At 54.9% G+C, this 26825-nt stretch overlaps 1 protein-coding gene across 6 annotated transcripts in view; it reads right to left on the bottom strand.

Moving 5' to 3' along the window:
* SLC37A1 (solute carrier family 37 member 1) overlaps window positions 1-26825 on the bottom strand; it is a 59252-nt gene that overhangs the window by 20147 nt on the left and 12280 nt on the right. For 5 of the 6 annotated variants that reach the window (XM_031460126.2, XM_064476245.1, XM_064476258.1 and 2 more), the window contains 8 exons: window positions 18387-18519; window positions 17591-17669; window positions 14152-14287; window positions 12674-12750; window positions 11621-11787; window positions 7731-7768; window positions 7278-7373; window positions 2403-2483 (listed from right to left, as the gene is read on the bottom strand). In XM_031460126.2, coding sequence (XP_031315986.1) covers window positions 2403-2483; window positions 7278-7373; window positions 7731-7768; window positions 11621-11787; window positions 12674-12750; window positions 14152-14287; window positions 17591-17669; window positions 18387-18519 — 807 coding nt within the window. The remainder of the gene's footprint in view (window positions 1-2402; window positions 2484-7277; window positions 7374-7730; window positions 7769-11620; window positions 11788-12673; window positions 12751-14151; window positions 14288-17590; window positions 17670-18386; window positions 18520-26825) is intronic. The other variant, XM_064476253.1, reaches the window with a different exon arrangement.

Below are 26825 nucleotides of genomic sequence, written 5' to 3'. Positions count from 1 at the left end.
AAACACACACAGGGGAGGACGCACTGGTGACTGCTCTGCCCACACCTCACCCTGATGCTGGCCCCGAAGACACTTGTGGGTCCGCACTGGCACCCCAGGTGGAATAGCCTTGAGCAGCAAGCCACCCGCTCAGCGCTCCTTAAGTGTTTGCTGAGCCACAGCCAATCAGAAAGACCCTCAGAGGCGCCAAGGTGACAAGAAAGACATGTGACTACAAGGATGACAAATTCCGACCACCCCCACAAATAATCACCTCGTGGGTTTTTATAACCCACGCGGCCTGGAAGCAGGTCCAGCGTGCGGCCGCGTGGCCCCGGAGCCACCTTCTCTCCGAGCACATCCTCTTCCTCGCCCACCCCTTCTTTGTGTATTTCCTGAGACGTCGCTGGGAACCAGGCTGGGCAGGTAAGAGAGTGGGCAGGACCGTCAGAAAGGCAGCAGTGATCTGGGGCCTGGGCGGTGCTCAGCTCTGGGCCCCAGTGGATTTGAGCTGGGTCACTTGGGGGAGGGGACAGCAGGGCATCTTGCCAAACTGTGGGATGTCCTGCCTGCTGACCCCGGAGCCGCCTCCAGCACGTGAGCTCGTCCTGTTATGGAAGGGCGGGGCTCCCTACCCTGGTTAGTGGGAGGGGCCCGCTGAAAGGGGACACCCATTGACGGCCGCCAACACCTGCCCAGTCATGTCCATCAAGGTCAGACCTACTGGGGCTTCTAAACACGTAACTGTCTCTTTGGTGATGTGCTAGTGAACAGACTTCTGTGGAGGGAAGAGAAAGGAAAGAGGGCAGCTATGTTCAGAAGACAGGTCCAGCCGCTTTACCGGCCAGTAACCGCACCAGAGCACAGGGCCCGGGGTCTTGCCTCGGGGGGAAGGTGGGTCTTCAGTGACAGAGAGGAATTACGGCCATGCGCACTGATTAAGACCTGCTAGGGCCCCGTATTTGTGTTCACCCCCAAATCCGTATGTTGAACCCCCATCTCTAGTGTGGTGGCATTAGGAGGCGGGGCCCTTGGGAGGTAATTAGGCCACGAGGGTGGGGCCCCCATGGAGGGATCGGTGCCCTTCTGAGAAGAGGCAGCAGAAGGCCTGCTTCTCTCTCTGCTCCGCCGGGTGAGGACCCGAGGAGGAGGCGGCTGTGTGCAGGCCGGGGAGCAGGCTCTCACCAGACGTCAGGTTTTCCGGTACCTTGATCTGGGGCTTCCCAGCCTCCAGAAATAAATGTTTGAAATGTGAGAAATAATTATTTACTGTTTAACCACCGAGTCTGCCGTGTTTGTTACAGCAGTCCAAGCTAAGGCACCTGATTTTTACATAAACTCAGAAGTGAGTAGAAATTTTAAAGCATTTCAGTTGAATTTAACTAAAATCCAAGAACCAAGACACATCAGACATCATCTTCCCGCATCCATTATTTCAACCACCAAAAATAAATTCCTTGGGCAATAAAGAAAAAAAAAAGCCTGTTTAGTACACTTATCCTTTAAGCTACCTGATTTAAAGAGAAAAGAAAAGATCATATACTTTCAATGATTAAAACCAAATCTAAAATGCCCCTGTGGCTCAGCATGGTCAGCTAGGCAGAGAGATGGGAGAAGCCTCCTGGAAGAGCCTTCTCGGAAGTACAGTCCTGCCCTGGTACCCGAGACCTGTGGGGCACTGTTCCCAGGACCCTCGCAGAGACCAAAATCCACAGATGCTGACGTCCTTTACACACACTGGCGTAGTGCAGCCGGCCCCGTGCTGGTGGGTTTTGCATCTGCGGGAACGGAGAGCGGACCGTGTCCCGAGAGGGGGCAGGTGAGGCCCAGCACAGGGGAGGAGCCCTACCTGCCTCCCGGCCTCCCCATCCAAGGGGGCCAGGCAGAGGGCTCAGCACCTCTGTGCCTCAGTTTCCCCTTCTGTACCCTGGAAGGCGCTGAAGGGGTGGAGGGCTGCAACACAGCTAGCTTCTACGTTCTCTCTGGGTCCCTCCTCATGTTCCCAGCCCGCCCCACGCTCCCTCTACCTGAACCCCCTTGGCCCAGGTACGTGCGGACTCACTCCTCCTCCTTCACAGCTCCCTGCGAGGCCGGCCTGAAACAGCGCCTGCTCACCCCTCTCGGCGGGCTCTGTCTGCACCCGATGCCCAGCCCAATGCCTGGCCCCCGAGGACGTGAGCTCCACGGGCCCCGGGGGACATTGTGACTGAGGCTCATGGTGTGTCAGTGGTTGTTGGATGAATGAATGGCTTGCCAATTTGATTAAAAAAACTTAAAGCAAGCCCAGCTCTACTATCCAAAGAAAAGTACCCAAGGCAGACTCCAATGTCACCGAGGAAGCACAGGCCCTGCCCAGGGCGTCTGTGACAGGTGCCACCGAGGCAGGGCCCCACTCCTGCCCAGGGGCAGCGGGTGCCACTCACCAGGGGCTTGCTCCTCTCGTCGGTCAGGACTTGCTTCTGTAGCCGAAACCTGTGTGCGCCGTTCTCATAGGCTTTCGGATGCTGGGAGAAAAAAATTTAATTAGAGCCACTGCCAAATCAACAGACTGAAATTATACCTCGTTCACTGCAGCGATGGCACTGTCTTCACAAAAACTGATTGATTTCTTGAGTTTGTGTAAGCACATTTGACTGTCCTTTATCATTGGATTACCCCGTTCTGTCCATTCTCATTTTATAGTTAGCTTTATTCCTTTGATAACTATGTAAGTTTAAAAAGCTAAAGCTCTAATCTGTTCTTAGAAACAATAATCAGTACCTATATGTAAACTAAAAACAACGTGCAGTGTGCTGTGTACGGGTACTTACATGCCACGTACTGTGTGTGCAGTCGGACTGTAATATTTCTACCTAATAAAACTGCAAAGGGAAAAAAATGCTACCGATGAAAATAAGACAAATGATTAAAACAAAACAAGGGCTAATCCGTGCAACCTGAAGGCTTCAGACCCTCAGACAACAGGATGAAAATAAAATCCTTTCCCGAAGAACAATCCGCGGCCAACACATAAAGAAACATAACGTGCTCCTCCCCCGCGCTGGGCCAACTAACTCTCCTCAACGGCTCTGATGTTTCAAAGCGACCTCGAAAGGAAAAGGCCTTTAGAAATAACACAGGCCAACCTCTTCCTCTAACAAGAAATTTCCTACATCAGCAGGTTGCTCCAGAAGGAAGAAGACGCCCTCCACACAGGAGAGCACGGCTTCCAGGCAGCGCGCAGCGTGACCGCCGGGGCTTTGGGGGGGTGTGGACGGCGGACATATGTTCTAATTTCTCCTGGATGCACCCAGGAGGGAGTGGAATCGCTGGGTCATATGGTGACTCTATGCTTAACCTTTTGAGAAGCCACCAGACCGTTTTCCAAAGCGGCTGCACCATTTCACACCCTCACCAGCAGTGACTGAGCGTTCCAACTTGCTACTACCCGTCCTTTAGATCACAGCCATCCTAGTGGGGGTGAGGTGGCATCTCGCTGCGGCTTTGGTGACTGATCCCTGATGGCTAACGATATTGAGCAGGTTTTCATGTGCTTACTGGCCGCCTGAATGTCTTCTTTGGAGAAATGTCTCTTCAGATCTTTCCTCTTTTTTAAACCTTTTAAAAAGTTATTTTAAATCACTGAATTCTAAGTGTTCTTTATATATTCTAGATACAAGTCTTTTAGCAGAAGTACGATTTGCACATACTTTCTCCCGTTCTTGATGGTATCCTTTGAAGCATAAAAGTTTAAAATTCAGTGAAGTCCAATTTATCTATTTTCCCTTCCATCCCTTGCGCTTTTTGTGTCATATCTGGGAGACTTTGCCCAATCTGAGGTCATGAAGATTTCCTCCTGTATTTTCTTCTAAGAGTTTTACAGGTTTAGCTCTCACATTCAGGTCTTCGATCCATCTTAACTTTGTGCATGGTCTGAGGAAGGGTTCCAGATCCTCTCTTTGCATGTGGATATACAGTTGTCTCAGCACCGCGTGTTAAAGAGATGACCCTTTCTCCACTGAATGGCCTTGGCGCCCTTGTCAAAGTCAACTGACTGTGAGTGTGAGTGTGAGTGTGAGGGTTTATTTGGACTCTCAGTTCTATTCCACCAACCTGCATGTCCGCCCTTATGACAGTAACACGGAGCCTCAGTTACGGCAGCTGTGTAGTGAGTTTTGAAATTGGAAAGTGTGAGTCCAGCTTTTTTCTTTTTCAGGATTCTTTTGGCTACTCTGAATTCCTTGAATTTTTTCATATGAGATCAAGGATTAGCTTGTCAATTTCTACCAAGAAGCCAGCTGGGGTCTTGACAGAGATTACACTGAATTTGTACATCAATTTTGGGGATACTGCCTTCTTGACAATGTAAGTCTTCCTGTCAGTGAACATGGGGTGTCTTTTCATTTAGTTAGGTCTTCTCTAATTTCTTTCAACAATGTTTCGTAGTTTTCAATGTGTAAGTCTCGTATCTCCTTGGTTAAGTTTATTCCTGAGTATTTCACTCCTTCTGCTGTAACTGGGACTGCTTTCTTCCTTTTGTTTTCAGATTGCTCATCACTAAAGTATAGAGATACCATTGATTTTTATGCACTGACCTTGCACCCTGCAGCCTTGCTGACTTTTCAATTAGCTGTAATAGGTTTTTGGTGGGTTCCTTGGGATTCTCTAGATACAAAATTACGTCATCTGCAAATAGCGGTACTTTCACTTCTCGTCCGATCTGCATGCCTTGTATTTCATTTTCTTGCCTAAATGCTCTGGCTAGACTCTCCCATACGATGTGGCAAGAGCAGGTGTCCTTGTCTTGTTCCTGACCTTACAGGGAAGGCATCCAGTCCTGGACTGTTAGTTATGTTAGCTGCGGATTGTCCCAGACACAGTTCCCTTCTGTTCCTAGTTTGTAGAGTGTTTTACCATGAAGGGCTGTTAGATTTTGTCAAATGCTTTTTCTGCTTCTACTGAAAGGACCCTGTGGTTTTGTCCTTTATTCTATTCCTGTGGAATACCACATTGATTGGTTTTCAGATGTTAAACCAGCTGTGCATTCCTGGGATAAATCCCATTTGACCATGGTGCTAACCCTTTCTATATATTGCTGGATTAGCGTTTTGTTGAGTTATACGCACATTCCTAAGAGAGCTTGGTCTGTAGCTTCCCTGTGACGTCACTGTCTTCTGTGTATCAAGATAACACTTCGTTGGATGAGCAGGGAGTGTTCTCCTGGAAATCTGGGAGGAGTCTGTGAAGAGTTGGCAGAATTCACCAGTGAAGCCATCTGGTCCTGTGATTTTCTTTGTATTAAATTTTTAATTAATAATTCAGTTTCTTTCCTTGTTACAGGTCTATTCAGATGTTCTCTCTCGAGTCGGTTGTGGTAGTTTGTATCTTTCTACCTGATGTGTCAGCACACTGCTCCTGCCGCTCCCAGCTCTGCTCCAAGGAAGGCAGCACCTGTCAATGCGTCACAGACGCTCTCCAGGCCACCCGGAAGCTCCGTGAATGTAAAGGGCAGGCCCAGAAGGGCAGCAGCAGCCTGGCCCGCAGCGCCAGGGCTCTGGGGCCCCTCAAGTGGGCCCCATGACAGGGGTCTCTGCAGGGCCCCATGGGAAGTGAGCAGAGTCCCTGTGGGAGGGAGGACTTCGGGGCTCTGGTGGAAGCTGACGAAACGTCCCTAGAAATCAGCCCAATCTCTCTGTACCTCTGACCGGCCCCTGGGAGGAAGAGAAGCCACAACTGCCCGGCCACCCTGCCCCACAGCGTCCTGGGGACACGGGCACCCCAGGAGCCCAGTGAGTTGACAGGGAGGATGTGAATGGGGGAAAAGGACACAGCTTCGGCTCAGCTCACAGCCACAAGGGCAGAAACGGCGCCTCGGGCTCAAGCCTGCCCTCCTGTCCCTGTGAAGCAGCACGTGAGGGCGATCTGCCCCTCCCCCAAAGTCCCCTCGCACTCGGTGCCCGTGTCCCGCCCCGGGGGACGTGCTGGGGTGGAGGTGAGTGCCAAAGTCCTCCCCCCTGCCAGAGGTGGCGGTCCATGCAGCTTGGGTCTAGCCCACAGCACCAATCTGAGCTGACCCGTCCCAGCTTGGAGACTGAAAATCATGCTCGTGGCAGGAAAATGGCCTTAAAAAAAAAAAATGTATCAAAGGTTTAAAAAACCAGAGGTGTTTAACCTTCCTGAGGCAGTCATTTACAAAATTGATTTTGTTTCCCTAATTTGGTTTAATGTGGTACCAGAACCCTTCTTTTTAAATTAATTGTTCTCAAGGCGCACTGTATTAACAAGCGGATCCCAGCACAGCCCCGGCTCCCTGTCTGCGCACGGCAGGCGCGCTCCACCGCGGTCCAGGTGGGGCCCTGCCTGGGTGCTCTGACCCTCCCGCGGGAGACAGACAGTGAGGGCTGAACTGGGCTTCACTGAGTAAAAAGGAGATGGCTGGAGGGCTGTAAGCACGCAGTGACATGGTCTGACTTCTGTGTCAAGAAAATGTCCCCAGGCGATTTGGCTCTGGCCTGTCCAGGGGGTGGGGAACGGCTCCCTGAGTGAGACAGGCAGTGCAGGGGCCTAGCAAGTTCACGGGGTAAAATAACGAGAACAGTCTAGTTGTGTTAAGTCTGAGAAGACACCCGGACGCCTCTACGGGGACGTCAGGTGGCAGTGTGACCACGACCACAGGAGCTCAGCGGGGAGGACCATGCTGGGGAGATGCTGAAAGCCACGGCCTGCGTGAGAGCTGCCCCAGCGAGAGGATGAACGAGGAGAGACGAGGCCGAGGAGCAGGCCTTGCCCCCCACGTGGGGGTACGGCAGGGCAGGCCCAGCAGAGCACTACAAGAGAACCAGGAGGGCGCAGTGCCCGGAAGCCCCAGGGAGAGGGCCTCTCACGGAGGGAGGAAACCATCGTGTCAAAGGCTGGTCACAGGCCAAGGGGGTGAGGCGGGAGCACTGATCGCGCGCAGCCAGACGATGCTGCTGGGGACCCTGTGGGCTGTGTCCAGAGTGGGGGAGGCCCGAGGAGGGGAGGGGTGCCGTGCAGGTGGTCAGGGAGGGTGATCCATGGGGTCCACCCAAAGGTAAGCAGGGAACTGGGTGTGAGGGCCACAGAGGCCTTGTCCACGGTGGGCGGCACCACCTGCTGTGAGCGGCAGAGGGAAGGGGGCAAGCTGAGGGCTCAGGAGAGGGGACTGGGGGCCAGGGGGGAGGCTGGCCTGGGGGGCAGGGCATTCACGGAGTTGTTGTGACTTGGGGAAGGGAGAGACCCCTCCAGACGTGGCGGGGGAAGCACTCTTTCGTGCCTGCCAAGACTGCAGGGTCACTTACCAGCAGAGTGAGCGGAGAGGTTAGGAAGTGGGGCAGTGGGTGATGACACTGACCAGGGAAACCCGGTCCTGGTGCTGGGTGGTCCAAACGGCCCCCCTGCCAGATATGGACCAGTTTCAAGTGACACCGGCTGGCTTAGCTCTGTGTCTTTCTGCAGTCACAGCACGCTGCCCGCCCAGGGAAGCCAGGCCACCCCCACCCCTTGAGGGCCTGGCCAGCCCCTGGCCCGGGTCACCCTCTGAGGGCCTGCATTGGGCCTCTCGTCTGGTTTTCGTTGCTATCATTATGATGACCCTTTTTCTAAAACTTCCAATATTCTGAGGGTGGGACCCATGTCCACACTTCATTATCCACCGACAGGACAGACAGACAGGACCAGGCTGGTGACAGTCATCAGACACCTGGCAGATGGCTCAGCGTCCAGAAGACACAAGAAGCAGAGAGCAGCCTTACCTTCACCAGGGTGGAGGAGCAGGCGATGTCCTTCGGATCTGAAACACCAAACACGACCAGCGTGAATCCAGGGCTGGGTGTTTACCCCAGCGTAAGCCAAGAGGAAACCCAAAGAGGGACCTGCTGATACTTTTACTAAATTAGTCACAATTTAAGAAAAAAGACTGCGCGAGGCAGCGTCGCGGGTGGGGAGAAGGCTCCGCGCGGCCGTCCCAGCAAGAACGGGCCTCGCTTCTGGTTTTGCTGGGACGCAGCCCTCCCTTCCCCCGGCCCGTGACCACATCAGCCCCCGCCCAGAAGCTGGACGAGCCGGCATGAGTGCGAAGCCTGCTTTGCAGAAGGAGAAACAGCTTCTGTGTGAAGACGCTCACCCTTATGTTTAAAGGGTGAGGATCAGAGCAAGCAGAAGACATGGCCACGATTAGAGTGGGGCTCCCAGTAGCACTTGTGATGAGTCATGGAATGTCATGGAATCAATCAGAAATAAAGGTTAGTGGGCACAACGTCTACCCTGACACAGAGCAAAATGCCTTTTACCTAAATGCACGGAGGGAAGGACACGTGGAAACCAGCAAAACCAGAAGCGAGGCCCTTTTCATCTTCTCCTTTAAAATCAGCGTGCGACCTGGGGTGGGCAGCAATGCCCCTTTCACAGAACGAGACGGCCGCCGCCCCTGGCTCTGCTCCCCCCTCACCACCCAGATCCCTGCTCTTTCTGTAGCTTTTGGTGAGACAGCTGAACTGCCTTAAAACACAAACTGAGCCACAGGGCTCTAAACTTCCCACAGCAGGTCCCTCCGACGGGCACGGGGGTGACACCGTGGAGGGCCCCTGACCACGTGGGCCCTGCGCTGGCGGCTGCTCTTCGCCTGCCCCTGCGGAGGCTCGGCCTGCGCCCGGTGGTCTCGCCGGCCGCTGGGGACGTGCAGTGGTGCCAGCAGCCCACACACGGACCTCTCCAGCCGTGCCGTGGGGCCCTAGGGGCAGGCAGGACGTCATGGCCACTCCTCGTGGGGCGGCCCGTCCCCACGACGGGCCTTCCCTGGGCTTTCCCCCTGCAGGACACCAGCACGTGGGCCCCTTGCCTGCGCTCACAGGCAGGCCCGGAGGGGCTGGCAGACGGGTCCCTGTCCTTGGGCGTGGCTCTGGCAGGAGGGAGGAGCAGGAGAGCTGTCCCCTAGCTGCTGGTCACAAGACAGGGCGCATCTGGAGTCTTCGCTGCCCAACCCTGCTGTCAGGGGTGAGGGACGAGGGGGGGCAGAAATAAACCCCCAAGACGCACAGGGAGCTGGTCTCTCTGCAGAGCCTCCTGCTCTGGGACACAGAATTTGCTGTCATTACTTACGGCTGGCTTTCACTGGCTTTCGTCATTCTTACCCGTCACAAGGCGGGGGAACACGGTGCCAACACCCTCGGCAGGAGGGCCTGATGCCTTCCTCCCGGGCTGCCATCCATGGAGGGCGGCAGGGGACTCGGGCTGACCGGCGACACTGGGCTGGGAAGGGAGGCCTCACTTACAAGGGCCCGTCCAGGACTGAGCGAGGAGGAGGAAAGGGGTTCGGAGCCTGTGAACCGGCTTCTCTCTGCTGCAGACATGCTCATGGACACGGCCCCGGCTGCGGGGTCCAGCGTGAGGGGAGTGGGAGCCGCAGACAGGCCTCCCCCCGCCAGGCCGGCTGCAGGGCTGCCCCCAGAGGGAGGAGCCGGGGCACGGCCGGCCGTGAGCACCCGGAGTCCTGTCACAGCCGGGAAAGCAGAGCAGGCCTCCAGGCCACGGGCTCAGGAGGAGCCACTCAGTGGGAAAGCAGAGAAATGCCAAGTCCAGAAGGTGCCCCCAGGCCGTGGGGCCGGGCCCGGAGACCTCGGCAGAGGCAAGGCGAGGGGACAGGGAGCAGCTAAGGGTGCTTTGAGCAGCACAGCCAGTCTCTGGGGGAGATGAGCCACTAAAGGGACGGCTGAGCGAGGCAGAGCGTGAGCATGGGCGGAGCAGGGGGCTGAGAGCCTGAGAGTTCGGGGGTGGGGTGCAGAGAGAGGAAATCTTGGGGGCACCGTGAGGAATGGTAACAGGGAGCTTGAACACGTTTACTAGTCACAGCTAAAGGCTAAGACTGCGGGTGAGAAAACCCTGCCCCATCAGAGGAAAGTGCGGAGCAGAGAGGGGTTGGGCACAGCCTCTGAGGCCCGGGCTTCAGTCCCACAGGACCCTCTCCCCGGCCTGCGGGGCCCTGAGACCCTGTCCTCAGCACCAGCTGAGGAGGCACAAGTGCTCACACGGCCCCCAGGCCAGCATCAGCATCGCTGACAGGCGGGCCTACTGGCCTCGTGGTAGCAGAGCAGGCAACAGAGGAAGGTCCCCACCAGGTGACGGTGTGGTGGGAGAGCCGCTCCAGGAAGGCCCTCCGGGTCCCTGGGCACTGCCCCAGCCCCGCAGAGCTACGGGAGGGAAGGATGCTCTCTTGTTACAAAGACCAAACCAGAGCTTCCTTGTTCTTGGAAATCCTGCCCCTCCCAGAACATCTAAACAGAAGGCCACTGGCACTTAGAGCCCACCAGGCCAGCAAAGAAGCCCTGCCTCCCGCACACCCTGTTCCTCTCACCTTGCCTCCTCCCCCAGAACCACCTCCTTATCAGCTGAGGAAGAGAAAAAAAGTCACCGTGGACTCTGGACCTCCGGCGGAGCTCACCCGGCACACCCCCGCCACCGGGTGCTGGGAGCCTGCCCGGAAGAGCACAGGTGACGTGGACAGCCTTTCTTGCCCATAACTCCAGTGACACTCAAGCTACAGTTAAATGCCACATGTTGGAATGTTCGCAAGGAAGTCAGCTGCCCCCCAAGTCTGCTAAACAATTCACTTGTTTTGGCCATGTTGAGATGTTGCTAAAATCTCACTTGGCCCCTGGAGGAGACGGTGAAAACAGGAGAGCAGCCCCGCCAGCCTGCTCCCCAACCCTGGCCCGGGGCGTGTCTGAATTCCTCGTCTAACCTGGCTTCCATCCTCCCTGACCGGACAACGCTGGCCTGAGAGCCTCATGAGTGCTCAGCTAAATGGTGGGTATTTTAAAAATGAAAAGGTTAGCTTTAGCAACAAGAAAACAGAAGTGAGAAACTGAGTAGCATAGGACTTCACCTCTCGGAGGATGAAGCTGGCAGCTCCAAACGCAGAGCTGACGCTCCACCCAACAAGGCTGGTGGAACTCCCGAGCGACCCTACCTGGGCGTTAACAGCGGCGAGCTGTCTGGTACCAAATGACTTTTACTTTGCTTTAAGCCAAATCAAAGCCAATGCCAGATACAACTCTTCAGGGTAGCTCATGGGGTTGGGACACCCTGACGAGGCAGCAAAGGGAGCACCTGCTCCCCTTCGCTGGCATGACTGTTGGGAGGCCTCGTCCTGCCTGTCTCTATTTCAAAAATTAATTTCAAATTCAATTACAACAGAAATCTGGTATTGAGTCTAGAACAGAACAAAGGACTTGGTTTCCTGGCAAGAGCACTCTTCACCTAATTAAGATATATGATCTTAAGTCATGGGTTTTAAACATTGACAAGGGTGTATCTTATCAGAAAGCAAACAAGCTTGTGGCGGCAGGAGTGAGTGGGGGCGGCCACGCGGGCTGGGCGGTGAGCAACGTGGCAGGCCTGGGACGACTGTGCACGCCTGGTGCTGCTGGGCCGGAGGGCTGGGCCGGAGGCTACTCCAGGTATCAGGAAATAGCAGAAAGTTCAGCAAGACCAGGAAACCTGCTTCTGAGGAAGGAAGCCTGCCTGGGAGCCGAGGGCAGGCCGGGACAAGCACACGCCTGCACAGGACTAAGGCGGCAGCAGCCTGTTCTCCAGACACCGCGCCCCCAAGCCCCCCGGGGTCAGCTCCAAGGCTGGCGGTACTTACGTTCGATGAGAAAGAGAAAGCACACTATCCCCATGGCCGCCACGATGGCCCCGGGCACGATGAAGGACAGGCCCCAGCACGTGGACACCCAGAAGCCAGCAATCAGGGACCCCAGAATGTTGCCCACGGATGTGTGGGAATTCCAGACCCCCATGATCAAACCTCGCCTGCAACACAGCAAAACACAGGGTGGCAAACCATGTCTCGAGGCTTAAATGGGTCAGGACACGTAGGACACAAGAGTGCCCGCCTGCACGTGTGAGGGCTGGTGTGGAAATAAACACGCTGCCTCTGCAAGACATGGGACCAGGGGTGCTTGCAAGGTGACTGTATCTTCACTTTACCTCAGGCTGTAAGATGACGTATCTCCCTGAGCTTATGCCTTCTATGATTATGAGAGGAAAGAGGCCTTTTCCTGAAATTCTTGGAAGGCCCCAAATTTAAATTTGTGCCTTGGCAACCTAAATATAATCATTTGATGAAATATCCTGTTAATAAAAGTTCATGCTGGCGAACCCACCGGATGGATGAATGGAGAGCTAAACAAGACTGGGTGGGCTGGTGTCCCCACCTTGCTTAGCGTCTCTACCACTTCTGAACCGTGGGCCTGGCCGTGCTGTGCGTCACAGACGTTACAAGGGATGGGACCGCATTCAGGTCACCAGAGGCTGGGTGCAGCTCTGCTGCTGGGCCCTGGGTGACCTAGTCAGGGCGTGTCACACTTCCCTGTGCCTCACAGTCTCGGGAAAATGTAGTCTCTGCTTGGAAAGGCCTGGGGCGAGGCCCTGACTGCATTTCTCCCAGGTTCCCCAGAGGCCAGGTGGGGTTGACCCAGACACCACCCCGCCCACAAGGGTACCATCTCCTGGGACAAAGGTCCATCTGAATCTCAGAACCTCAAGTCCCAGAGGTTTCAATCACCTGATTTCATAGAGTAGACTGAAGTGTTTTTTTTCTGTAATAAATCTAAAGGAAAACTAAAGCCAGAGTGGTCTGGTTTCCATCAGGATCTTCTGACAATAAATGCTGCCCGACACAGGCTGCCTTCCTCACCTTCCTTTTCCAAACCAGTTGCCGAGGCAGGTGACGACGCTGGGCCAGCCGGTGGTCTGCACCAGTCCATTGACGACCTGTGGTTGAGGGCAAAGCCGGGGACTCACTGGGCAGACAAGGCGCCCGGGGCCCATCTCCAGGAGTCTGGTGCAGAGGGGGACTCGCACAAAAAGATCTGATGTAAGCCTCAACGGCCAGAGATGTATTTCGAACAATTTATATATATACATCTTATTACGAAGTAATATGTGCCTATTGAGAAAATTTGGATTAAGCAGAGAAAGGAAAGAAAAAAAACCTCTTGCTACTATTAATAGGTTGGGCCAAACTTCCCCCGTCTCTTTCTAATCTAAATCTTAATAAAAAAAGAAACTTTTTTCTTTTTGTAGAGCTGATTGTCCCGCAGGCCCGGCGTGTGCGCAGCGTGCGCTCACTCCCGCGTTATGAGGACGGCCCTGCTGCTAACGCTCCTCTGCGACAGGCGCGACCTTGACTGAGGGCCTGGGGACGCTGATTCTCCACTTCCAGGGGCACCGAGCTCAGCTTTCAACGAGGAGTTAGAAAGCGGCTTTGCTTAGGTGCAGGAGCCTGAGGGCAGCGGGAAACTAGGGCGGCTGTGCCTCCTCCCGCCGCCTCTGGGAAGCAGCCCTCTCCAGAGCCTGGAGGCCGCTGGCCTAGCCTCGGGCCAGCCAGGCTTGCCTTCCCTCCCGGGTGTGCTGGCTCCGGGAAATTGTTTTTCCTTCTCTTTGTCTATATTACTATAAAGTTTGAACTACTTTTGTAATTAAAACAGCCAAACTTTTTCAAGTCCTATGGTGAAATTTTTAAAAGCAAATGACATATAATTTGCCTTGATGATTTTAAAACATCCTCCTGGGCTGTTTGGGAGCCTCAGAAGGTGAGCATCATTATTTTAAGTCCTTTTCCACTTCTTGTCAAGGTTAGCCACAGGGCTGCTGAGAGGGGCGGAGCCAAGGGTTCCAGGAAGGCGGTGGCGGGGGGGGGGGGGCAGCGGTGGGTGGGCAGCTGGGAGGGCCGCACACCCTGTGGCACCGCTGGGCCCTTGCCCTTCCTCCCGCCGACTGCTTCAGACCCTCCCAAGTCCCTCATCCTCCACCCTCGCCACGCCCCACGTCCCTTCACCTCCTCTGTCACAAGACCCAGCATCTCAAGTGCATCTAAATTAAGGCAGAAGGGTTCCTGAGGGCTTCAGGCTTCAGTCCCCCAGCAGGAGGGCTGACAAATAGGATTCTTAAAGACACAACTCCTGAAAATAAGGAAAACTTCACAGCGGCTAGAACTTCAGGGCAGTGGAGGGAGAGGGCAGTGCTGACCCTGACGTCAGGCAGGACACAGTTCTGCCCCCACCCCCATCGTCTGCCGTCTTCTCCCCCGGCAGAGCAGGCGCCCGCGACACGAGCCCCGCGGCCAGCTCATCGCAGAGCCCCGCACGTGGTGGCCGGGGACCCAGACCTCACCTGCGTCACCACGTAGAATCCGAAACTGTGGATGTCGTAGAAGTAGCCCAGCCCGAAGAGGGCGGTGAGCGCCCCGCTGGCCAGCATTCCCGCCGTGAGGTAGTACCGGATAGGGAGGCGCTCCCCTATCACGCCACTGTGGACGGAGGGGAAGGAGGACAAGTGAGGGCGCGACACACTCGGATTGAAAGTGGCCCAGCAACTTCTTTCTGGATGTTTCCATGCTGTCCTCTGAGCTTTTAGAACTCCACGGCACTACAGTTCCCAGGAAATTTTAATCACAACTATTTCTCAGTGGAGCACTTAGCCAGAAACTGGCAACATCTTTTAAGACTTCTTATTTCTAGTAAAAGTCACTGTTGAATAATAAAGCTTAAACGCTATGACACAGGGTGACTGCCAGCTTAAAAAACCCAAACCTGTCCTGCTAGCTAATCCTGTTCTAAATAAACAGCATCCTGCGAACATACACAGTACCTACAAATTTCAGCTGTCAGGCTGTGGACAAGTGACACGAAAGGTGCCCCGTGACCTCGAGCGGGTCTCTCAGCTCTTAGCCGTCACGAAGCCCCTGCAACAGCGGCCAGGCGGGCGGCGCTCTGCCGACGACCCCTCCTGCCTCAGCCACTGTGATGCGCCTTAGAGACGGAGCATTTTCCTTAAGGTAAAGCCTGAAACATGGGGGGAGAGCCTCCGTGCTCCTTCTGAACAGCAGTGTGACTCAGTGAAGAGCTAATCTCTCCGGAGAACTTCTTCCTAGAGCTGCCTGGGTCCAAAGAGACAAGCGCAGGGAAAATGCCCATAGGTGGTGGGGACTCAGTGAAACGCTGCGGTGGTGCTGCTGCGGGAGAGACGTCTCCAGTTTCACGCGGGACGTGCACGCAGCAGGCTTTTAACCCCTCACACCGCACCGCCCGATGCCGTGTGAGATACAGTCTTCACTGCCTTATGGGAGATGTCACTTCGGAACAACTTGAAATTGTGACTTATTAAGTGAATAAAAAACTGGAGACTAATTATAAACGACTGCGAGCGCTTCGTGACATTCAAGCACTCTGTGGTTCTCATTTCCTTCCAGGCGGCCGTTCCAGGAGCAGGTGGGCATGAAGCGTAGTGGGGAACGATGCCCGCCTGCCCGTGGGCAGTGCCCGGGGAACTATCTCCAGAACCCGGTCTTTCCTCTCAAGAACCAACACACCATGGAGCTTTCACTTCTGAATTTACCACAGAAAACGTACCTCCCCCGTATCATGTAAATGGCCTTTTAAACGCTAAAGCAGAGGAGGTAACTCAAAATTATAAACCACATTCGGGTCAAATTTTGAGCTGAGTAGAAACTGATCACATCCAAACGCAAGAGCATTCTAGAGCTAAAGGAATCACCTACTTCATCTTGCTCACTTCGGAGAAGAGGAAACATGTCCCAGAAGCGCTGGCCCCTCTGCCCAAGGTCACAGAACAAGCGGCAGAGTCAGACGGGCCTCCTGAGAGGGCGCCATCAGCAAGGGATGCCAACGCCCTCTGGTCCTGCTGTGCCACACTGGGCCCCAATCTGGTCTCCACTTAAAAGTTTTAAAAGAAAAGGCCTAACAGAATGGACGCCATTCTACATTGTGTGAGCCTCACACAGGTAATAAAGGCCACGCCACACCTGCATGAACCTGCCGGCCATGACCTGGGTTAACGAAGGTGCCTCTGTATCTGATTCGTGTGACATACACAATCCGCTTCACTAGCCACGTGTCACGATGTCACCGAAAGGACATGCAAGGAGGCAGGGTTCACCCTCGTTGCAGCCATGAGCCTATGGGGGAGTCTCACATTAGAAGGAATTTCATAATAACCCTCACTGGCAACTTGAATCATGAGGAATGATCTTTGCCAATAAATAAGTAACAATGAAACCGCTTTACTCAAACCAGGATTCCTAACCCCAGCTCCCGTGACATCTCGGGCCAGGCAGCCCTCCGCAGCAAGGTGCTGTCCTGTGTGCTGCAGGACACTCAGCAGCGCCCTGGTCTGCCCACTGACGCCCTGCTCCAGCTGAGACGGCCGAAAACGTCTCCAGGTAGCACTAATGTCTCCTAGGAGACAAAAGCTCCCCCAGCTGAGAGCCACATTTAAATACTGTTTTCTAGTAACCGAGAAAATCACACCTCAGCTTTTGGGTATCTTTATGTTACTGATTACTGGTGTCCAGTAACACTGCAGTCTCCAGAACACAGGTACTGGGCCCCAGGGTGGCCTGTGGCTGGCGGCTGGGCTGCGGCTGGCGGCTGGGCTGCAACCCTGCCCCTAAGGCGCCCAGGCTCGAGCGCCGCCGGATCCAGGCTTCCCACTCCTGATCCTGAGTGCCCCGTTCCCTCCCTTGGACCAGCCCTGCGGGCAGCGCAGACGTGCAAAGACAAGGGGGCGCCATCCACTCCGCCAGCACAAGCCGCCTGTCTGGGCACCAACCGCTCAGAAGGGTCCTGCGCTGGGGAGGGGGCCTGGGTCTTGATGATGCCACAGTCTGGGTGGGTCTCAGGGGAGAGAAGCATTCACAGGGATTCTGGGGATTCTCAAAGCTCTAAGGACCTCTGTCTCTGAACAAAGGCCTCTTTGGGCAAAAGGCCTTAGTTCCTATGATGCTTTTGTTAAACCCGGCTGGACTGACATGAGACCAGGTTTCAATCAGCCTACTGCATGTCTGTTACCCACAGGACACTCGCCACCTTCCGAGGGCAGCTCAGGACAGACGCGGGGACGGGATAATCATCATGGTACAGATGCTGGGAGCACGGCACGTGCCAGGCACTGTTCTGAGCACTCGACAGGCACCACTCACTCAATCCTTTTGTCACAGTCCTGAGTTAAGAACTACTACTTCCCCCATTCGGCAAAGGGGAAACTGAGGCCCAGAGAGGTAAGGTAACTTGCCCAAAGCCACACAAGCATGTGGAAAAGCTGGGATCAAGTCCCAGAGATGTGTCTCTGGACCCACCCGCCAGGCGGGACAGCCTCTGTGCACGCAGGTGAGGTGCTGTTTGGGCCGAGCTGGGCCTGCCAAGCACGTCTGCTATAAACTACTCTGATGTAGGTGGAATCAGTAAACAGACGTGGCCCCTGAAACCAGAGAGGGTGTGCTGTGCTGTGTGTACGGGGCAGGGAGCTGCCAGCACATGTTCCTAAGTGACCACATCCTGGCAGGGCTCACAGTGCGCCCTAACCCCGGGCCAGGCAGGCCGTCCGAGGACAGTGGGCCTGACCGGCAGGACACCCGGGACATGTGAACGCGCTGCCTGGCCGACACAGAGGGCACATACGGACCCCGTCTCTGAGGAGAGGCTGGGGGCTGGCCGCCTGTGGGCGAGCCCGCGCTCCCCGTCCTTTGGCGCCGAGGCGCGCGCTGCACGCGCTGGGCTGCCCGGCGAGGGCCCGGGGTCGCCAGCGGACCTACCTCAGGTACATGCCGACGGCGTATGCGCACAGGAAGGCGTAATCCAGGGCCCCGAGCAGCTGCTGATAGTTGTCCTGGTCTGCACGCGCGTCAAACAGCAGCAGCAGGAGGAGAGGGTTGTTTAGTTTTCATGAAATACCAGTTGATGTTTGGGAGGGGGCAATAAAACACAAAGCTTCTGTTCTCTGAGTCTGGGCAGTGAACTCAGACTGGAAAGAGGTGGTTCTGAACGCAGAAAATACGGCAAGGGGGAAAAGTCGCCTCCTTTCCAATAATAGTAAAATAATCGCTAAATAGGCGTTCCTGCGCTCAGGGCGGATCCAGGCTGGCAGCGAGCACGTGGTTGCTCGTCTGCTCCACGTGTTACCCTGGCTGCTCTGAGACCCCCAGCCACCCCACACCACGCGCTGAGATCCTCTCTTCTTCCCACCCACACGGCTTATGCCGGCCAGTCCTGGCTGCTGTCTTTGACAAATGCCAAGTGAGAGTGATCTTCAGCAGATCTCCTGCCAAGAGAGACTTTTCCAGGTACGACGGCCCCGCACACAGGCGCAGGACACACAGCGGCTGAGGGAGAAGGCCAGTTTGCTAGGAGAGGACAGACTAGTCTGTACCTCGAGGTGCAGCTGCATCCGTGAGCACCATCACGCTGCTGAGATCAGTGACGCTGGGAGAGCCTGGCTGGCCACGGCCACACCACCAGCTCTGGGCCTGGCCGTCTATGGAGGAGCCCTGCAGGGACGGCCTGCTTCAGCCAGAGGACGAACATGGGGAGGGAGACGGATGGGGAACTCACCAAATGGGGCCCAGCCGCAGTCAGTCCCATTGCCCGGGAGCCGGTGGGGTGCGGTGTCCCCTGCTTTCTGGCTCTGGCTGTGGAAATGGACTTCACCCTCATTCGGAGCAGTGCAGAACCTGTGCAGCTCACCCTGGGCATTCGTGGGGAGGACAGAAGCCAGAGAGAGAACAGGCACTCAGGTGAGGTCCAGCAGGGGTGCAGCGTGAGAATGGCTGCCCCTATCTCCACAGCGTTCCAGGGGGAATAAGGCACCACAGGGCGATCTGTCTGCAGGACCCACAGAGAGCCCACGGTGAGGAAGGTTCCTCGGGTGCCCAGCAACCCCTCCTGACGCGTGCACAGCAAACACGTGTGGGACCTCGCAAAGGCGATTGCTGAGCGCCGAGTGCCCGGCATCCCAGGACCACCTACCCAGGACTGAGGAACAGGCCATCCTGCTAGATTTACATAACTGAACGCGTGTTACAGGCCCATGCAACGATGAGGATGGGTCTCAAAACAAAATGTGCTTGACACAGAGGAGCACGAGTGGGAGGACTCCACCACGGAGTTCAGGAGCAGGGAGACAAATCCGTGAGACACTGGTGAGACTCATGGTCACCCGGGGGAGGTGATGATGGGGACGGGGCGCACTGAGCCCTCTGGGAGCTGGAAAGGGGCCAGACCTTAGCCCAGGGGACGACTTCCCAGGTGAGCAGCTAAACATCTGTCAGGCCAGACACTGAAGACCTGTGTACTTTGTACAAATCATACCTCATACCTCAAAACCAAACACCCCATCCAGGGCAGAAGGCCACCAGCCCGCCAAGCCATGCCCAGCAGCAGCACCCGCCAAGCCATGTCCACCCCAGCAGCAGCAAGCAGGGCGGGGGACAGAAGTGCTTGTCTGAGCAGTCTGGCTGTGGGGGCTGGAGCCCTGCCTGGTCTCTGGCCCGCAGACGGGGCTGTCACCGTCACAGAACTGTTCCCTGAGCCGTGACGCTGAACACCGTGCTTCGGCCGGTGCGTGGGACGGGCAGCCCGCCAGCCACGGCTGCAGTGGGGCAGGGAGTACGCGCGCCTGAGGGGCACCCTCTCCAGCAGCAGCCAGAGGGTCTGGCAAAGACGGCGTGTGTGTGCCGGGTGCTCCTCGGGGAGGACTGGCTCCCTCATGCCATAGCACGCCAGCCGGGCCCATCTCTTTACAGGTGACCTGCTCCTTGTCACACGAGACAGAACGCCACATGTCTGCCCTTCTGCCTGCTGGCACCCACGTCCTCCCCAGGTGCTCGCCCTCCTACTCCTCTGCTGCTGCGCACTTTCTGGGTTTCCCACGACAAGTGCTCGGATGAACCAATCCATCAAGTGTAAGTGAGGGAGAAAGGAGGAATCCTCAAGGTCAGGGAGGTGGCCCCGAGGGGAGCAGAGGTCCTGAAGAAGCGTCCTCTAGTGAGCTGGGGCCCAAGAGAGGCCGGGCCTGGAGGGCTGTGAGGAAGGCTGGCCCAGGAAGGAGCATCCACCCCAGGGTCAAGACACAGGGTGGCGGGCAGGGGGCCCAGTCCACCAGGAGGGTAGCAGCCAGGAGGCCTATCCCCACCTTCGCCTCGTGGGCATCCGACTCTTCAGGAGAGAGTCACCAAAGAGGCTGATCTCCTTTAAAAGGCTGCCTTGCCGGGGCCAAGGTCAGCCGGGGCTGGACGCCCCCGGGTTCTACACGGACGCAGGCCCCTGAGACCTGGCCCAGCACACAGGGCTCAGCTGCTCTGTGGTCGGGTGGCTTCAAAGTCATCACTGGGCTGTTCTGCTATAATTCAAACATTGCCCTAAAAACCAGCCAAGGGTTCCGCTTTCCAAACTCAAAGTAACACTTTGCAAAATAGCTTTCCTCAGCAGAGCTCAGCTCCCCAGCGGTGGAGGCCGGGTGGCGTCACCTTGGGTGACTCGGAGCCCCTTCCCCGTTCCTGCCTGTGCTCGGCGGTCTCACCCAGGCTGCACGTGAGAACTGAAGGCTGCGACTGTGAACTTGAGGTGGGGACCTGGGCGGGGGGGCTACAGTCCTTCCTTCCTGCAGAAAGCTGGCATTTCCCCACCCACCTGATTATACAGTTTTCTCCTCTTAGCCTTCAGAGGTCAGGGGTTTCCACCCACCTCTCCCTGCTGCTTCTCATGGAAGCCGACTGGGCCAGGCCCGGAGCTTCACTGCAGCTGGCCGTTCATCTTTCACTAAGAAAGCCACAGGCAGCCCTTGCAGCCGAGAGGGACCCGCGGGCAGGGCCGATGCAGGGTTCCTAATGCATGCCGTGCACGGAAGCCGGGAACAGGACCGCTGTGGACGCTGCTCCGACTGGCATTTCCACCTCCTCTTTCACCATCCATAGCACACATGGGACTAGAAATGATCCCTTTTTATTTCATAAATAAGCAGAAGAGGTCTTCTGTTTCGGTCTGTCCTGTGATGAGACGTGCTGGTCAGGGACACACGCTCTGAGCTGGGTGCTAGGGCTGCCGTGCTGGCCTCCAACCCGGGCCAGGTCGTGCGAGCCCCGGACTGACTGCTGTGAGGCCGGCACCGCCCGGCTGAGCCACGTGTGTGTGGAGCGCTGTCCCGGGTCCTCGGCCCCCGCGGGGCTCCGCAGCTGTGAGCGTGGGGCCCCACAGCCATGCCTCGGCCCCCGCAGCGAGCCCCCTTCTCCCCCAGCCCTCCTCTCTCTACTGGAAATGCCGTCTCCACCCCGCCTGCCCTACTGACAGGCCGCAGCAAGAGCACCGAAAGGGTGGACGTGACACAGGCATGAAGAGCTCTGAGGCTGTTCAGCCGTGTCAGTTTTTAATAATACTGCTACATTTTAATATTTCAATGAGTTTTATTCCCTAAACCTGGTGTTTGCAGGAAAATTAAGGATTAACTAAACTGAGATAAACTTAGTTCATCAGAAAAAGACTCACCAGGTGAACTAATTCTCTCCATGCTACAAAGTCATTTGGGGGGAGCTAGTCCTCTGCTTTCATAAAAGCCGTCTCCTTTGCAAAGGTTTTACACATGTCTTTCAACGGGTAATATATAAAAGTAATCAAGTCACACTAGGCAGTTACTGAAAGTTGGTCAGTCAAAAGACTACATGGCAGCTGAGGGACACAGGTATGAAATGCCAGAGGAGGACAAGCAGGATGGAGCCTCGGGGCCCAGGCTGCTCATCACCATCTAAGAACGTCTGTGAACACTGGGGTGCGTGGATATTTTTGAATTAGAGATCCCTCTGGATACATGCCCAGGAGTGGGATTGCTGGATCATGTGGTGAGTCTATTTTTAGTTTTTTGAAGAATCTCCATACTGTTTTTCATAATGTTTGCACCAAACTACATTCCTACGCTATTTACAACAGCCAAGACATGGAACAACCTAAATGCCCATCGCCAAATGACTGGATAAGAAGTTGTGGTATATTTATACAATGAAATACTACTCAGTCATAAAAAAGAATCAAATAATGCCATTTGCAACAACATGCATGGACCTGGAGATTGTCATTCTAAGTGAAGTAAGCTAGAAAGAGAAAGAAAAATACCATATGATATCACTTCTATGTGGAATCAAAAAAAAAAAAAGACATATGACCTTATTTACAGAACCGAAACAGACTCACAGACATAGAAAACAAACTTATGGTTACCAGGAGGAAAGGGGGTGGGAAGGGATAAATTGGGAATTGGAGATTTGCAGATACTAACTAATAGATATAAAACAGATAAACAGCACATTCATACTGTACAGCACAGGGAACTATATTCAATATCTTATAGTAACTTATGGTAAAAAAGAATGTGAAAACGAATATATGTGTATTCATGCATGACTGAAGCATTATGCTGTGCACCAGAAATTGACACAACATTGTGAACTGACCATACTTCAATAAAATATATACATGCAATAAAAAAGAATACTTGATATAAAAATTGTCTGTGTAACACACAACGAAACAGCAACAACAAAACAGACTGTGAAACACCAGAGCGACGGGAAGTTGAGGGCAGGATGAGAGAAGGCAGGTGTCAGCGTGACGGAGGATCACAGAAAACAGCCCCGACGGACAAGCGAGGTGCTTGCAGGGGAGGGCGGCCCACAGTGGGCGACGGGCGCCCCCTCCCACCCAGCCGCGGCCCAGCTCCGCGCAGCAGGGGGCGGCACCTCGGGGACTGGCTGGCCATGCAGCAGAAGTGCTCTCTGGAAGTTCCACTCTTGCACAGGCCCCCGCAGCCATTCAGGGACAGGTATTTCTTATGTAAATGTACATTTAAGGAAGACTCCACTCTCCAAACTCTGAACTTGAGCAACTTTGCACTGAGAAACGCTTTCACTCATTCATTCCAGAAATATGGGCTGGACAGCTCCTGGGCTCTCTGGCCAAGGGTACAGAGAGGGTGCTCAGTGTCTGTAACTGGGGAGTCGGGAAGGGTCCAGAAGACACGGAGAGGTGATGATGAGGGGCGGGCGGCCAGAGCGGGGGTTTGGGGCCACATCAGCTCCCCCGGAGGAGATGAGGTCTGTCAACTCCACCTTTAGACGACACGTCCAGCTTGGGGTGTGCACACACACACGTGCATGTGTGTGGACACGAGTGTGTACGTGGTCCACACGGAGTGCATATGGTCAGTAAACTGCCTGTGGCTCATCAGGTTGTGTGGACTCATTCACTTTAACTAGCCCTTTAACAAAGCTCTGGGCTAAAAGAACTCTGCAGAGCACCATCCAAAAGGAGCCCCAGAAGAGAAATGGAAGTTGGGCGCCCGCTATGGTCTGAGTGTCGGTGCTCCACCAATTCGTATGTTGAAACCTAACCCCTAAGGTGATGGGGTTAGGAGCTGGGGTCTTTACGAGGTGATGAGGTCAGGAGGGTGGATCTCCCGTGAATGGGATTTTAAAGGGACCCCAGAGGACCCCCTCGACCTCCCACTATCTGAAGACACAAGGACACAGCCAACTGCAAGCTGGAAGAGGGCCCTTACGAGAAACCAGCAGTGCGGCACCCTGATCGGGGCGTCCAGCCTTCAGAACTGTGAGGGGTTGATTCCTCTGTTTATAGCCACCCAGTCTATGGCACTTCGTTACAGCAGCTCGAGTGGACGGCGACAGTGCTCGGAGCAGGAAGGCCAGGCAAGCTGTGCCTGTTTACAACAGCACCCGGAGGTGGTCAGCTCGTCTGAGTGAGTCACAGCGCCACGCACAAGGGGACCAAGCACACACACGCATGTGTGAGCACACACCCACTCACAAAGGTGAAGGAAACTCAAGGGAAGCTTTCTGGTCACTATCTGTTTTTCACAAATGGAACCCTTCTACATGGACTGATGCACACCGTAGCTCTTCTGACTCAAAACACCTCCTGGGATGCGTTCTGAGGCCACTGCTTTGGCTCTGACCCATTCCTTGAAGCAGTTACACCGCGGGAATATGGCTGTGCCACACGGTCCATGCAAACTTTCACCTGCTGGTTAAGTTCACATAGTAGCCAGGCTTTTTTTCTCCTTTTTTAAAAAAATTGTGAACGATGCTGCAATAAAGGTGCCTATGCAGATACCCCGAAGTGCTGGCGCCTTTATTTTTATGGGCAAAGTTCCCAGATGCAGGAATGAAGGACAAGCACTTTTAATTTCAATTAGGTGTTACCCAGAACGCTTTCCAAAAGGCTGTAACACTACATTTCCATCACCAATGCCGGAACGTCTTCTGCCTCCGTCAGTGCCAGCAACAGGGGCTGTTACTCTCTTTATGTTTTGCCAGATTGTGGGTGTAAAGTGATGTATTGCTACTTTAATTTGCACGTGCAAGCTCGCATGCAGTCCTCACAGTTCTTGGAAATCCAGACCCCTTGTCTGTGAGCTGCCTCTTCCTCCCCTCTGTCCATCACTCCTTTGGGTTTTCCCAACCTCATGCCCCTAAGACGGACATAATTCTGTTTTTGCGTTTTCACTTTTTATTTTTCACATTTGAATCTTTAACCCATCCATTTTTATAAGATAGGGATTCAACTCTATTTCTTCCAGGTGAATAACCAGTTGCGTCAACACCATTTATGAAATGACCTGTGCTTTTCCATCACCTGTCAACCACGCCACCGTATGTTTCTGCAGTATTTTCTGTACTATTCTGCTGACCTCCTCTGTGTCTAGTCTCACGCAACACCATAATAATTTGATTATAGTGACTTTAAAAAGGTTGCCTTTTCCGCACTTTCCTTGGTAATTAACTCTTGGGCGTCCTTTCATATAAACTCTAAGATTATTTTATTCAATTAAAAAAGACATTGCTGAGATTTTCACTGGAGTTGCATCCTGTTGAAATACTAACACGGGGAACAGTGGAACTTTCCAGATAGCAAGTTTCCCATGCAAAGCCCTGGTATGCACTTCCAGGCTTCCAGGCCTCGTCTTCTGTCTGCCACCGAGGATCTTACAGCTTTCTTATGGAGTCCTCTGTGTGCAGAGAGGGCTGGGCACTCATATTCAGACCAGTCAGGTCACCACTCCCCTCAGGGAATAGGGCTCCCTGCAGCTCAGGCCCTCCCTGAGAACCCCTGCTTTCAGGACTTTGTTCTGGCCCAGCTGGGGCTGGGGGAACCCCCAGAGTGTCCCCTGGGCACGGGCAGGCCATACCTGTCTGCCAGCCTCCAGCTGGGAGCCGGGGCCAGAGCTGGAGCAGCTCGTGGAAAAGAGGAAAGCGCATTTGCTACACCACCTCCTCCCAGCCCTGTTTCCATCATCATCACCTATTTTTCCTTTTTGCTCTACTAAAATCAGAAAAACATGGAAGGCATCAGTGGAGACTGCAGGTAAGTCCAACAGAGAAGCCTGACGCTGTCACGACACGTCACATCACTATGAACGACACTGAAGAATGTGACTCATTCTGTAATTCACAACCCCTGGTGGTCAATTCCAAGTAAGCAAATATATTTTAACTTTGTTTTGCTTATAACGTGCTAATTTAGGCTAGAGAGAATTCAAACTGTTCCCTGAGTCACAGAACCATTACTACCTCTAGTTTATAAATAAGATGAGCTAAACAAAGGCAGGAAACCCTGTCAGGCATTGCACAGCTTAAGTGTTCGTGTGCAGTGTGATGTCCTCCCTCAAAAGGCAAAGATGACCACGGACCCTGCACGAGGCTGCTCCACATCCAGGCACAGCTAAGGTGCAAAGCCAGACCACATGCGTGTCGAAGGGGACCTGGGTGTGACGCTGTGAATGCGCTCAGGTGTTTAAACACCCCGGGGACCTTGTGGCAGAGAGGTCCCGAGAACCCTGGAGTCAGCCCGCCCACGTGGAATTCACCCGAAGGGGCCCTGAGTCTCAGTGTCCTCACCGGAACACTCAGACCCACGGTGGCAATTATCTCAAATGAGGAATGTGTGCATCCTGCCAGGCTGCAGGGCTCCATGAGCAGCAGACACTGTGACTGACGAAAACTTGACAGAGAGCTGGCCATGAGGCCCCGCGTCAGTAAGCCCCAAGCCCCCGGCAGGGGAGCCTGGAGCCTGGACGGTGCTCCACCCCTTTCGGGCAGAATGGAGCCCCGGGGACCCCCACATCTGGAAGGAACCCACATGCCCCGCGCTGCTGCTGAGACCCTCAGCCCGCCTGGGTCCCAGCACAGACCTCGGCTGGTCCAGAGGCGCTGGGAGGTGACGCCCCACCCTCCACCTAGCGCTCCGGGCACTGGCCCCAGGACCCCAGCGCAGCCTTTCAGGGAAGCTCGGGAGGGCTCCCCGGCCGCTCGTGCTCCCTCAGTCCACGGCACCCACTAGGCCCCTTCAGCGGGCTTCGCCCTTTCTGAGCCGTGTGTTTACTTCCCCCAGGACGACGGGAAACAGGCGTATCTGAAGTCACCGTGGCTGGCTGGTCCTCGGCACTGACTTTGCAGCCACTGGTTGAGTGGAGTAAGGCCCTCCAGCTCCTGTTCCATCCTTTTCTCTTTTGAAAACAACATTTTAAAAGGTCTTCAAACCTCTCCATAGTTATTAAAACTCGGTATGTCAAAAAAAAAGCAAGAATTTTGGAAGTGACTTAAAGTGCAGGGGAAATCCCTGCTTCCTAGGGGCCAGGGAGGAGCTCCAGGACCCTGTGCCCCACATCCACCGGGAGTCACTGGAGAGAGGGGCACAAGGAGTGGCCAGGGCAGCGGCTCTCAGCCCCCGGGAGCAGCGGGGGGCACGACCACAAAAGCCAACAGAACTGCAGCCCCGGACCGTGTCCCTGCCGATGTTCAGAAGTTGAGGGCACGATCGAGCCATCAGGGAACTATCTCTGGCACCGGTCAACTTCTGTGTCCCTCCTATAGCAAGAGTCAAAAGCCATGCCAGCCCGGTGACAGTCCGCAGGCAGACTGATGCGGCTCCGGGGAGGGCAAGGAAACGCTCCTGCTTTTCCCAGCGTTATAACTGGCTCTTACGTAGGAT

This window comes from Camelus dromedarius, chromosome 2 (assembly GCF_036321535.1).
Source record: "Camelus dromedarius isolate mCamDro1 chromosome 2, mCamDro1.pat, whole genome shotgun sequence".
Lineage (NCBI taxonomy): Eukaryota > Metazoa > Chordata > Mammalia > Artiodactyla > Camelidae > Camelus > Camelus dromedarius.
The sequence above is the reverse complement of the archived record's forward strand: the minus strand, read 5'-3'. Positions and strand labels throughout refer to the sequence as shown.